Source organism: Echiichthys vipera, assembly GCF_963691815.1.
Source record: "Echiichthys vipera genome assembly, chromosome: 15".
Taxonomy (NCBI): Eukaryota; Metazoa; Chordata; class Actinopteri; order Perciformes; family Trachinidae; genus Echiichthys; species Echiichthys vipera.
Genome location: NC_139840.1, coordinates 25,110,925 through 25,125,435, shown reverse-complemented (window position 1 = coordinate 25,125,435; position 14,511 = coordinate 25,110,925). Strand labels below are relative to the sequence as shown.

The 14,511-nt window shown below is 40.0% G+C and overlaps 1 protein-coding gene across 1 annotated transcript in view; it reads left to right on the top strand.

The window, feature by feature from the left end:
- The window catches only part of astn1 (astrotactin 1), a gene marked incomplete at its 5' end in the record, with an annotated part of 377,223 nt that overhangs the window by 140,953 nt on the left and 221,759 nt on the right, over nucleotides 1–14,511 (top strand). The window contains one exon of the mRNA XM_083928387.1: nucleotides 10,372–10,538. Coding sequence (XP_083784513.1) covers nucleotides 10,372–10,538 — 167 coding nt within the window. The remainder of the gene's footprint in view (nucleotides 1–10,371; nucleotides 10,539–14,511) is intronic.

The following is a 14,511-nucleotide window of genomic DNA, read 5'->3' as shown; positions in this document are numbered from 1 at the left end:
TTATAAATGAGCCTCTCATCCGTCTAATCAGGGTGGTAAACTGGCTGGGCCTCAGCGCTCTGATTCCACCCTAATCAATTAACACCTTGTCTTAGTCCATACTGCCCGTAGATGTCCTGTCTGCATTTAATATCTTTTCCTTGTGTGAGCGTTGACTGATGCTGCGGCCGGCACTGACCAACCCGCGCTGTCTCGCTGATATATTGCACTCCTGGGGAGAGGCGCTACACGCCGCCTGTGGAAGTGAGAGCATAATAATCACAGGATGATTGTGAGATTAATTAGCTCCGTCTTGTCACTTTTCTCCACTGCAAAATGGTGGAAGACAAGGATGCTGTTAACAGAGCAGATTGCCACCAGGGTGGAATGACAAGATAGCTGGGCACAGTCCAAACTGCTCATACACTGTTTTTGGAGCTTAATATATAAACCTGCAGTGGGAGTGCAATATTGCTCTTCAATATTTAGTTATATTCTTCAATAACTGGGACAGTTGTCTGCTTATCACTACAAATTACAACCTATAATATCACACAGTTCTACCGACAGCCACGAACCAGAGTACCACATAAGGGTCCTCTAGTGACAGATAAGAGGTACCTGTTGGTGCTCTTCAGTAAAAAAACAAAAAATCAGTAAGGCATGCTGCTGTCTAGAATTATAATTAAAAAGCTCCTGTTTTTAGTGTTTATGGCAAGTATACTTCAGATTGTGTCATTTTTTTGTGCAGATTGGACGAGCACCATGCGGATGGATTATGCCGAGTGGCGGAAATTAACACTTGGTTGATGAGTAAAGCTCATTATTTTATTCTTACAATAATTTTTTTGGTTTACACTTTCCATGAAGACCGCATCTATAATGCATTATGAGGGCATTTGTAGTGAATTATATTGCGTTTATCCTATTTCACTCATAAATGCAAATCAATCAATCAAAACTTTATTTCTATAGCACTTTTAATGCACAGCAAAGACAACACAAAGTGTTTCACGGGATAAAAAGAAAAAAAATAACAATATCAACCGTATAATATAATACTAGTAAAACACAAATAAAAAGTTTATAGCAGGAAGACTAGGTGATTAATAAATAGGTTAAAAATACATACAGCATTTAAAAAAAAAAAACCTATATAAGTAAAAGTTAATATAGGAACCTTAGATGAATAATCAAAAAGTAAATAAGTAAATAAAAGATAAATCAATAAAGTTAATAATTCAAGTAAAATAAAAGGATTGTGAAACAACTAAAAGATAATTAATAAAATAGAAAGATTGTAAAATATGTAAAAGGAAATATAATTAAGGTCCGTAAATTAGATTTGATGTGATATTGTAAAAACATAGTTGGGAAGTCAAAAGTTGTTCTAGTCAGGGAGGAGAGAAATGGCACTTCATCATCACTAGAAGCATACTTTTTAAATGTTTTCTTTTATACATTTATTGCATAAATTGGTGCGTTTGCCAGGGATAAAAATTAGGACCAATTGCACCATGTAAAAATAAAATTACTGCAAACGAAATGACTCAATCTGAAGCATACAGTACATAACAGCAGGAGCTTTTTTAATAATAATCCTGGGCAGAGCATACTGTATGCTCCAGGCTAAAGTAGCTCCTCTCACCGCTCTGTATTGACGTACTTCTCCTTAGGCAGTAAAAACCAATCTTGACTTGGATCACATTTTGGGACACTAAGCAGCGTTGAGCAGAGTCAATACCTGGCAGAGCTATAGCTAGACCTCAGCCCTAAAGAGGAATAGGAGCACATTAGATTGTCACTACTCTCCTCGGGTCATTGGATTTATGTTCAGACTCTGAAGGGATGATAAAAGCATCTGTATAAGCACTATATGGGTTCACACTTATTGGGAAATAATGAAAACAATGTATATATGTTTTCATTTAATGTAACTAGTCTGTATCTGTTTCAAAATAAGAGGAACTCGTGATTTTTTAGATTAAAAAGAAACTGCTGTACAGTAACTGAGGCTAAGGGCGCACTCACACTGTCCTTCCGTACCGGGCCAAAACAGGATTTACGGGTAAAGCCTAGTTCGTTTGGCCAGTGTGAGTGCAACCGCTCCGCACCTAACAGCTGGCCGTCCAGAGAGGTGGGCTTTTGTAGGGCGTGTTTGCACTTGTACGAGCACGAGCGTGGGCACGTGTATGAGCACGAGCACAAGGCTTACAGTGGCTCTGAAGCCATTTTATGTGCGCCTGTTCGGACATAGTAAAAAAAAAAAAGACAGACCATGCGCGGACATTTAAAACAATGGTGGCGAAAGGTTCACGCTGGTGTGATGCGGAGGTGGAGTGTTTACTGCAGATTTGGTCGATGAAAATATTAAAAAACAGTCGGACAAGACGCACAAAAACTCTGAGGTCTATGGAAAGATTTGTAAATAAAGCGACGCATCGTGATGACGTCAATCAATGCGTGTGACGTGCTACGGCGTGATAACGTATGGACAGGCAAGAAGCATTTGCGCGACGCCCAGGCAGTGTGAGTACAAACGGGTTGGCCGGCGGGGGGAGAGAGAGGGGGGGGGAACTAGTACCCTAAAGCCCGGGGCACGGTACGGGCGGACAGTGTGAGTGCGCCCAAACTGGTTCAGGTATACACATGATCTGTCCTCAGATAATCTTGTCTGCTTCCTCATAGACCAAAAAGCTACATCATCTCATTAGTTCGAGGAATTTCTAACCTAAGTTTAGACCTCAGTACACACTTTCCACACAGTATAAATAATGCTTGTCTTTTAAAAGTCGTATGTGGCTTCTTTTCTCACAGGAATTCAACTCACAGTTAAAAGGTTCTTTTTAAGTTCGCATGGTTCACTTTTTTAGCTTGTGCGCAGTTAAGCATGGGTTTTTTAGATAATTTAAGTTTTAGAGTGTTAGAGCCTGTGATGCTGATATTACCCTGTCAGCTCCCGGGTCGAGTAAATGAAAAAACCCTGGGTCAGCGAATATCATCTTCCTCTTAAGGAGTGTCTTCAGTTACAGCACGTCCGTTTGACCCTGAAGCACCCTCCCTGTTGTGTTTTTTGCACTTCACTGTGGAGAAGGTGGAGAGGTCTTTCTTAACGTCTGAACTTTTCTGCACTGAGCTTACTCACCATAACATCCACAGGAGACCAGAACGAGGAGGCGAACGCTCAGGGATAAGCTGACCTTTGACACGCCGCTCATCTCATCACACTGGCCCGCCCAAAAAAAACAACGCGCTCTATTAGGTAACATGAAAGGAAAGTGGAAATGTTGGAATATGTTTTAGGCTACAAAATGTGATTTCTCTAACAGACCTCTTCAGAATAGATAAGTTTCTCTGTGAACTTGACACAAACGCTCCTGTGGGCTTCTCCCTCTGCAGTGCGGAAAAACCTTTTAAGTTCTAGCAAATGTATCACCCCGGGTCTCTATTTGATGTCAGGTCAATAGGCTTTTTAATGTTGGATGTTTTATTGTAGTTTAAAGTTATACATGGCATTGAGATACTTTACAGTATATGGTAGACACAAGTGTTGCCCAGGAGAAATGCTCACCTTGGTTATACAGGAAAATAAAGCTTTATGGAAACACAATCGTCCTGTGAAAAGAGGGTACATGTCAAAGTAAAGCCTTTTAGGGCAGAGCTGTATTCTGTTTTTGTCCAGTTTTGATATCATATTTTCATCCATCTTCAACCGCTTGTCCCTGTCGGGGTCGCGGGGGGGCTGGAGCCGATCCCAGCTGACATTGGGCGTGAGGCAGGGTCCACCCTGGACAGGACGCCAGTCCATCGCAGGGCACATAGAGACGAACAGAGACAGACAACCATTCACACCTACGGGCAATTTTAGAGTCATCAATGAACACGTGCATCTCCTTGGACTGTGGGAGGAAACCGGAGAACCCGGAGAAAACCCACGCAGACACGGGGAGAACATGCAAACTCCACACAGAAGGGCCCATGCCAGGATTCGAACCAGGAACCCTCTCGCTGTGAGGTGACATTCCCTATAATAACATCAATACATTTTCCATACATCTTCACATTGGATTCATTTTATGTACTAAGATCTGATGCCATTATAACAGTAGGACCACAGTTTCATCCAAAACTATTAAAAATGACTGTTACAAAAATGATTCTAATGACCTTTTTCTGATCTGACAAAGGTGGCTAATATTTAATTTAATTTAGGAAAGTTCAACTAATAATTGGTCATGGTTAAAATTAACATATTCTCATTAACAGGCTCTTAGGATATCATTTGAAAATGCACAAGAATTTGTATGTGCGTACAAAGTATGATGCTCTATTTAATGACGGAAATGACGACTAAAAGTGACTCGCGATGGTTACGTTTTGTTACGTTTAGGAAACGAAAGGTGACGTTTAGAATTAGGCATCAAAACGACTCGGTTAGGATTATAAAAAAGGTCATGGTTAGGATCTTGTGATCCATCTCCGGCATGATGTTTCATTTTTTTGTCTTTCACTGTAAACAAACCACACATGCGGATGGCACCTTTTGACATCATGCCAGCTCCATGTCCTGACGGTGGCTTCCTCTCCGCAGCTGCAGTAGCAAAAAACGATGGCGAACTGTTGTTCCAGTCTGACCGTGAGAAAACAACACGTAGATACCACCTTTTGTCATTGGTGAAATGTGCCTTATTTGCCAGTCAAGACACAAATGTTCTGCCGATAAATGAGTGCATCCTTATAACTCTCTGGGACTGACAATCACAGTCACTTTACACATTCAGCAGTCAGATGTGTAGATCTGTGAAAGTAGCCAGTATTTGGACTCTCTCGAAACTATCTTTTTCTGTTCCTCACATAATATGTTCTTTATCGCTTTATTCCTCTAGGATTGAGTGCAACATCATAAATGCCTTTAAAGAGTGTCTGAAAGTGTGTGCATTAGTATCCCTATTTGTACGATTCAGCATACTGAAACGACAAAGACGTGCAAAAGACTTGTGGAGAGATCGAGGAGGAGGAGGAGGAGTAGGCTCTGATTGCAATATGTGGCCATTCAGAGCAGGTATGAGAACTTTTGCTTTGAGCCGTTACAGTGGTTGGACGTCGAGTAATGGCCGCGTTAGCTTGAAGCGTACTTAGACCTTAACAACGCCATGCTGCCGCTTCTGAGAGACAAGAAGTTACTGTAGGCATTTGAACAAGCAATGCTGTTATTTCATAACCATAATTCTCGCCGACACAGACAGAGAAACATAATAAGGCTCTGCTACTTTTGATATGACCTTCTCACTGCAAATATTATACACAACCAAGAGATGTCAACATTTAGTCAGACAGGATTTTGAAATACCATGCATTTATAATGTTACAATAAAAGTTGTTGGAACAGTATATTGTATATGACTATTGTATGGATTTATTTACTCGTCAATTTAAAACAATTACAAGATCAGTATCATCACATAATGTATATTCTTTTTAGCATTATTTCTAAAGTAGCTTCACAGCAAGTGAAAGACATTCATGAATAAGGATTAAACCATGTTCAAAGCAAGAAAAGCCTGCGTTATTTGTTAAATTTAGGTGTTATTTTCCATAACAAAGTTAAATGAATCAAGAACCGATCTGCCTATCAGACAAATTTGAGAAGTATAGCTTATCCAACTGCTCTTGCAAGGATTTGTTGCTGCTTGCCGGTGGCACAGTGCTGATTCTCTTAAGCCTCAAATGCACTGCAGGAATTTATCTCCATTAGGAAACAGGATTAAAAGGTATGATGGTTCAAGGGTTTTTCCAGAGCAGGCTTTTTACTGCTAGCTTCTTCTACAGCAGAGCAGACAGTGCTTTCACTCACTGTCCGGTTATTAAATGGTTAAAGATAAATGGTGATTCCTTTGCATTCAAAGACCCTTTTCCCAGTGTCAGAGGGTGGTCCTTATCTAGTGTCCTGTGCATCGTTTAGAGATGAAATATGTATTAGTAAAGTATTAACTTTATATTCTGTAAAAGATCAAAACAGTCACCATTTTTCTTTTTATCTAGTAAGCGATATCTGTCAAGCCTCTGAACAGCTTCGGTCTTACTCTTCAAACTAACCAATAGGCTGACTAAAACGGCAGCAAACACCCACAAACTAGAGGGGATCTGCCCGACTCAGTTGTGGAAAGGCTATATGTTGTGAATGTCTGAATTGAGATTGAAAGGTTGAACGTCCAATAACGCACCTACAGTATCTGAACCCAGTCCTCCCCAGCAGTTTTCGGTTGTGTCTTAACACTCAGACCTGTGGCAACAAAAACAGGAGCTTGTCAGTTGACATCGTGCCACGATTTAACCCAGTGTACCAGGTGCTTTATGTGGTTTTTATTCAAATGTTATTTAGGAAATTGCTTCTACATCAAGCCCGCAGAGTTTTTTAACCTTAACCTGGAGGGACTGAATCATAGTTGTAATCCATGCCAAGCCATGCCAAATCCTGGACAAAGAGGACATGGTTTGAAAGAGGAGTAAAATAAGCCATCTATGCAAAAGTAAAGAAACCATGGCTAAAAAGGGGAGGAGGGTGGAGACACCACTTATCTCCAATTTACAATGCTGCCCTTTCATCCCTTCAGGAGATTCAACAATCTAACCTCATCGAATAACTTTTCACAAAAGGCCTCCTGTGACCCCAACGACGGTCGTTAAGACTCAATAGAGCACTAACGAAGTCCAAACCAACTTCCCACCAACAACTGTCACTCTAACGATGGTCGTTGGCACTTGGAGCACAAAGGGTTCCAGTGACATCATCGGCCTTGTGAGAGGTTAAATACCTGGATCTCTATACCAGTTAGTTGGTTCAGTATCAGCCTGGTCAGATTCGTACATGAACTGATGAAGCCTCTTGGATGAGAGGTGAAACATCTTCCTAGACAAACAACCAAGTCCAGTTGCTTTTGACTTATATTGCTTTGAGGATAAGGATGACCTGGACAAATGAGAAGATTCACAGGCTTAATCCATGCCAAATTTCTCAGCGATGTTTAAAGCATGTTGTAAAATGCTGTCAGACATGAAATTCTATTATCTTTTTCTCAGAGATGTGGTTATCATGTTATCAATGCAACTTTAGATGGATATCTTTTTAATTAGACTGCGAGATATGAAAAAAAGGAATAAAAACAAATTCCTATGTGAATAAATCACCTCTAAACTACAGTTGCTCACTCCCTGTACTGCTGCCGCTGAGACCTTTTGTGTTAATCTGGATTATTTCCTCATTGTGTCAGTCATGCTGTGTCTTTTAAAAAAGTATTCCACCTTTCACAGCCGTAGACTCATTCCAAATAAAAACAACCAGGAGAGGTTTTTAATCAGATAAAAATTTAGAAGGATTTGAGGACTGCACACTTGGGAAGTTGTGTTATACAGAGGATTATTGATGATTTAACCAGGATTATAGACCAGATTTGTGGGAAAATTCAAGTGATAACAATCCACAGACAAAGTCTCTGGCAGGCACATATTTTTTTAATGATCATCCTCCTACATATGGCTAGAAAATAGTCCAGAGCTATCACTATTCCAGCATGTCGGAAGCATATTATTTCAGTCAATATCTCAAGCTATCTGTAGTTGGCAAGACGAGTTCCCCTCAGTCTGCACCACACATCCACACATACAGTACATTGACTGCAAAGAGTTCCATTGATTTAAAGACTCTGTGCCACAGATGTGTTTGGAGATTCAATGTTTCATGTGCTCTTTGTATTACAGGTAATAAATCAATTTGTCACAATGGCCCCTCACATAGTGACAAAATCAATATCAGTTTATCAAGGAAGCAAGACCAGGGACTACTCATTTCAAATGTGTCCCCATTCTCTACTGGTGCCCTGCACCACAAATACATGACTGGTCCAGAGGTCTTTACTTTATAAGGTAGATACATCAAAGCAGTTCAACATGAGATCAATCATCTACCAGCACTTTAAGCACATTAGTTTCAGTCTCACTGATCGTCAGACACATTTCTTTAGGATGAAGAACATTGAAATAATTTGAGTTCTTGGCTGACAAACAAGGAACCGCAGTCATGCATTTTCTTTATTATACAGCAGTTGAGTAGTTCTACAGTCTGTTACAGAATGAGAATACACAACCCCCTGAGCCAATGTGAATGGATGGTAGTTACAGTCCGGTGATAGGCCCTTACTGCTCAGTCTGCAAAGCGCCAATTTGTCACCATGTGCTTACTGTTTGTCACGGTCAGATACTGTAGAAGCAGCCAAAACTCTCAACAATCGATAAGAAGAGTGGTATTTTCTATCAAACACACCACATATTAAGTTTAATTTAGTCGACGTTTGACTTGTTCTAGGTTGTCAGGAGCACTATATAAACCCCTTTATCAACCAACGTGACTCCCGCTCTGTCAACCTCTTGTTCCCTTTCAGCTTCACAACCACTGTTTTCCTTCCATCTCTAGGCCCTGTCATTCCTCATCTCTCCACCAGATGTTCTCACTCCTGTTTTGTCCAGTCACCTGATCGCCACACCCACCTACACACCTGCTCCTCATTTACTCCTCTAGTACATACGCCTGCTCTTTTACCTCAGTGCGTTGCCAGATCATGTCTGTTGCTTCCTTGCAATAGCCTTCCAGACTTTCCTACTGAAATCCGCCTGCTACTGTCACACCTTCTTCTTGTTGCCAAATGTAAGCCGGTTGACCGTAGTTTCTAGTAAGGTAACATCTGGGACATCACTGAATGAGCTTCTGTTTAGAATATGAAGAGTGAGGGGCGAGGGGATTGAAAATGCAACTGCATCAGTTATATATGGGCAAAAATGGCTAACTCTCAATAGATTAAACTTTGTTTGAGTAGTTCCAGCTATAACCGTATGGCGACCATCCATAGTTTTAGGATAAATCCATTTTTTTTAATGATAAAAAAATGTAGAAAAGAATCTAAATGATTATGGTTGAAAAATGGTTGGAGGAAAGATTATAACTTTCAATTTGTTTGAGGAACAGCTGTGTCTTTGCGACACAAGCTTTAAGTACATGAGGTTTTGTTTATATTTTCCTCGTTTCATCATTTCTACAAACTGCAACTCTAGCAAGTATCTCACTATCCCACTATTGTCATTTATATTTTAAAGGAACACTTATCCCTCAAAATGACTTTTTGTATATCAACTACTAAACAAGTGTTGCCTTGAACATATATGTTTTGTATCGTATTCACTAGACTAACACCAAGAGAAACACAGGTATACTCCACCTCCATAAAATTAGACTGAAATCCATAGCAAGCATGTGAGATTTATTAGCCATATGAGCCACCTGGACCCTCTGATGAATACACTAGGCCTAAATAATAAAATAAGCAGTTGCTGATCCCTCAGAGCAACAGGAAACTAACTGTCTCGTCACTGTTCGGAGGGTGCGGCGCCTTGTTAAAATGCACTCCATCAAAGTTTCCTTTGAAGTAATAGCTGACAGGAAACATAATGTGAATTTGACTTGACAGGACTCTGAAAAAGAAATTGCTTGGGAAAAAAGACTGTAGGAGGAGGGAACCGGGGGTGAAGTCAGGTCTCACAGGTCTTTTATAAAGTTCCCCCAGCACGGATTGCATTTCAATTAAGCTGTCCATGGCTCTGTAAGAGCGACTTTATTTTATTATTATTATTATTGTTCATTTTCCTGAAGTTAATCTGTGACACTCATTGCTGTTTCACACATTTCCAATCTAAATAATTCCACTCGTCAAGTTCCAAGACAGTCCTCTCTGGATTGTTTGGAAATTCAAATCGAAACCCACAATACTGCCTCAACCCCCCCCCCCCCAACAAGGATCCCTTTTAAAAGGGTTTCATTATAGATGACACTGGTTGTCTGCCATTTCATCACCGTTCTTGTCATTTCCTGTGCCACAGCAGACAATCAAATGGCAGTGCAATGCAAATGCTATTTTCTGTCTTACATATGTAAGATATGATTTTATAACGTATATATAAAGTCATACTCATAAGAAACTTTTGGATTGCAGATGATTCGTTTTTCACTTCTTGTGCACTTTGTTTCTCCAGTGATGAACGCCTTTACAATTGCTGCTTCTGTTGCAGCCTTTTGCAGTTATTTGGGCTGATATAATTAGAATTGTTACATCAAACATCTTGCTAGTTGCAGCTTTATACACTGAGCCCAGTGCTTACAAAGGCTGCACTAATGGGAGCAGAAGTCTGACTGTTTACATTTTGCGGCACAGATGTTATCGGGTCTGTTTACCTGTCCCATCTGGGATTAGTGTTAATGTGGCAGCTTCTCACAGCTCTAAGAATATAGTCAAAATCTGTAATTGCCGACATTAGTAATTCAAAAACCCCTAATTCTTCCCATAGTGCCCTCCAGGTTTGAGTCCTATGAAGGATGGGACTGGGTGCTACGACCACCACATTGGCATCGACTGCTCTGACGGTTTCAATGGAGGATGTGAGCAGCTGTGTCTCCAGCAGCTGGCTCCTCTAGAGGATGACCCAACACTCTACAACATCCAGATGTTCTGTGGGTAAGAAATAACAGATTCACTGCTTCATATTTTTAATACGAACCTTATGGAGTGATAATGAACGTTCCAGGTATTAGTCTAACCCTCAAATTTTTACAGGGAAGCTGAGCTATGGTTTGAATGACCATGGTATAAATAAGTTAATGTCCTTCGAGTTGTCCATTATCAGAAGTTAATGGACGAAGGAAGGTCAGTTCTCGAGTCTTTCATGTACAAATAATGTCCAGGAAGGTCAATTACAGACTTAAAGTGCAATTCTGGCGCACAATCATCCCATTGTCATTTTCGGCACTTACATACATCAAATAAGCCACCCAGTTTGTGTAACAACTATTAACAGACAAATCCCGGAGAGTCGCTAACAGCCGGACGTAGCTAACAATGATTAGCTCGGGGCAGCACAGTGATGCATTAAAACGTCTTTTTTAGCCACTGATACTTCTCAAAATAACACCAAACCTCTGCAGCAGCATGAGAAGAGTCCCTACACAGAAAACAAAGCACCAATGGGCTCCTTCCTTTTGGGATGACTTCGGTCATCGACTTGAATGGACTTTACTATGAGAGGAGCTGGTACCAGGGCCAGCAGGTAAGTCTTTCAAAATACTCTTTTAACAAACTCTGGGTTCACTAACTACGTTGTTGGTGCTTCGTTTTATGTGTAGGGAGTCTTCTCATGCTACTGCAGAGGTTTTGTGTTTTTTTGAGCAGTATTAGTGGTTAAAAAAGACGTTTTAATGCTTTCACCGTGCTGCCCCCAGCTAATCAGTGTTACTGTCTCGATGGCTTATTTGATATATGTAAGTGGCGAAAAAGATGATGAAAAGGGATGATTTTGCACCAGAATTACACTTTAAAGGTGGGAATTTTGGCGTAGGATGAACTTTGGGAAGCACAAAAGCATTGGATGGTTGACAAATTAAAGAAAAAGCTAAACAAAGGGTCTTTATTTAGCTTTTTGGGCCATCATGAGCCTCTAGAACAGCTTCAGTATCTCTCCATGCCATGTTGGAATTAAAAAATCTATGTTATTGTTATACTGTATTTTTTCCAGTACTAAGGTTTTCTACTGGGTCAAGATCCGGTGGCTGTAAAGGACAGAGTATCTGAGTCACATCGTTCAGATCTCATTAAATCATTCTATATGATACATGATTCATTATAAATGCAGCAGCCCAAGTGCTCAAACTCCCCATGAGCCTGAACACAGCAGCATATTATTAAGGCTTTTCAATGATACTTCCAGCCAGTATAGCAAGTAACCCTGAATGAATAATCCATTAAAGACAGACCAGTATATGGTGCTAGGTGTGGGTTGTATTCAGTGGAAGTAGAATTTCTATTTTCTCACTAAAGTCCTTAGAAACAAATAAAATACATCCACGTGGTCAGGGCGGAGCCATGTCGAAACCTTCCTGTCGAAACCAAACAAAAAAATGTGTCATTAGTGTCACGATGTTTTCAACAAAGCAAATAGACTAATGGTTGGAGTGAGGGAGCAATATTTCTGGTGGTTGGTCTTTTTGGTTGCAACTGACAGGCATTGAGGCAGAAAGGGATAGATAGATAGATAGATAGATAGATAGATAGATAGATAGATAGATAGATAGATAGATAGATAGATAGATAGATAGATAGATAGATAACTTTATTTATCCCCGAGGGGAAATTAGGTCCTCGTAGCAGCGGTACAGAACAATCAGACATACAAAATATAAAATAAAAAATACAATATATAATACAAAATATAAACTACAATGAGAGTACAGTATCGCAGATTTAAAACACTATATTACATAGTACTGAGGTGACTTCAACAGCCCCTAATATCAGGCATAATAAACACACACACAAGTAATAGGTTTTGCTTTGTTTTCTTACTTTTTAGTTGTCAATATCTATTTGTCTATTCATAATACTTTCTACAATGTGATGCGACACGCAGCAGGTTGGAGCTTTTCTATCACACATGAACACAATTAGGTGTTTTAGGAAGCGTCCCACTGAGACAAAGTAAGCATAGATGTCTGGGCAGTCAGACTACTGGAGGGGGTAAAATCAGTTAATAGCTAAAGTACATAACAGTGCTTTACTGCCACTCTACACTGACCTTTTAGGTGCTTTCAGACAACGAGTGGTTTCCACAAGGAACAAGCACAGCTCTTTGCTGCTGTTTATGATGGTTCAACTTTTTTAACTTGGTGCTGGAGCTCATTCTGTGACCATGGCAACCAAAGAAACTACAGCAAGGAAAACCACACAGGAGCTGATTTTTTTTTACAGGTATCTGAGTTACCTGAATGCTGCACCTCCCCAGCCCACATATCAATAAAAATAATGATATTGGAGCAGCAACAGCTTCAAAGTCTGATTATCCAATACAAGAGACAATAAACATTTAGGATACTAGTAAGGGAAACTTGCTGTACTGAACGTTTTATAGGAACCACTTCCTTTATTTTAAGCTAAAATTCACTCATGGGATTGAAAGGAGCGGGGAGCAGCAGATTTGCACCCTGCTGTCTGAAAGCAACTTTATAGGCTGTTGTTACAATGGGATGTGATATGCTTATTTTAAAACAGATCTATATGGAGGAAGTGTGCATTTAGATGGACACAAGTGGAGGTACAAAACAAAATCGTCATATAGCCTTATGTGACATTGTACAATTCTCTGGTGAAGTAAATGAACTACACTGCAGACAGTGACAGATGGCTGTATTTCATTATTATCAGGTGTATCAAGTGTCTGTAAAAAATGAATTAAAGTGTTTTTTTATTTAGTCTGAATACCTTTCTTCGCTCCAGAGGCCTTGAGATGTCTAAACTCCTGAGGGAAACATTGAATACTGTTTTGTGCGATCTCATACACGTTATGTCAGAAGTTCCCAGCCTTTCTGGTCTGAAGTACCCCCACAGCCCTCTCAGATGATGATGACAATGGGCCACTCTTCCACTGTGGACCAGTGGAAGAGTGGGTCGCCCTCCGTTCTAGAGATGGGAGGCTCGATCCCCAGCTTCCCCAGTCCGCATATTGAATAGTCCTTGAGCAAGACACAGAACCCCCCAATTTCTTCCCGTGCTGCGCATGGGTGTGTGCATGTGTTGTGAATGGTTAGATTAGATGGTATGTAGATGTCCACTGCCATCAGTGTGAATGTCTGTGTGAATGGGTGAATGTGACAAGTAATGTGAAAGCGCCTTGAGTAGTCAGAAGAATAGAAAGGTGCTATATAAGTACAAGTCCATTTACCATTTACCATGTAACTCTTCATCAGTTCCCAGAGTATGATCCAAATAAATAAAACTATTTTTTTAAATAAAATTGATATTGTTAATAATTTAATGCAATTGAACATTCATTATTTGTTGGTTTGGTCAGCAATCATACACATGGAGTGAAGCTTTCAATGATTTATCCATTTCTTTAAGTTAACTACAGTATTTTAACCATTTATCCAATAGATTACTTTTAGCTAACTATTTTAACCGTTAATCCAGTACTTTTAGCCAATTAGTTCAATCATTAATCCAGTACGTTTAACTCACGCTATTAACAATTTATTCATTACTTTGAGCTAATTATTTGAACTGTTTAATCCTAACTTTGGGTATTTATTTTTACATATTAATTCTAAGCTACTTGCTCAAACTACTGTGCTCGCGTGCTAACTAGTTTTCAGGGACTCCCACATTCACCATTAGTGTTCAAGTGTTATAGCTGATAAAGTTTATTATTAAAATCAAATCATAATTTATATATATTTTTAATTTGAACTGCTCCACAATCTTTCAAAGTACCCCTAACTGCAGAAGTACCCGCAGGGTTACAAGGACCCATGGTCAATCACCGGGTTACACCATTAGCCACCACAGCGGGACAACGGCAGATTTGGTTTACACGCAGCCTTAAAGCTAGGGCACAGGGCAGACGGTAAAGTTAGCTGTTTTTTGTTCTGGTGTTGGCTATAAC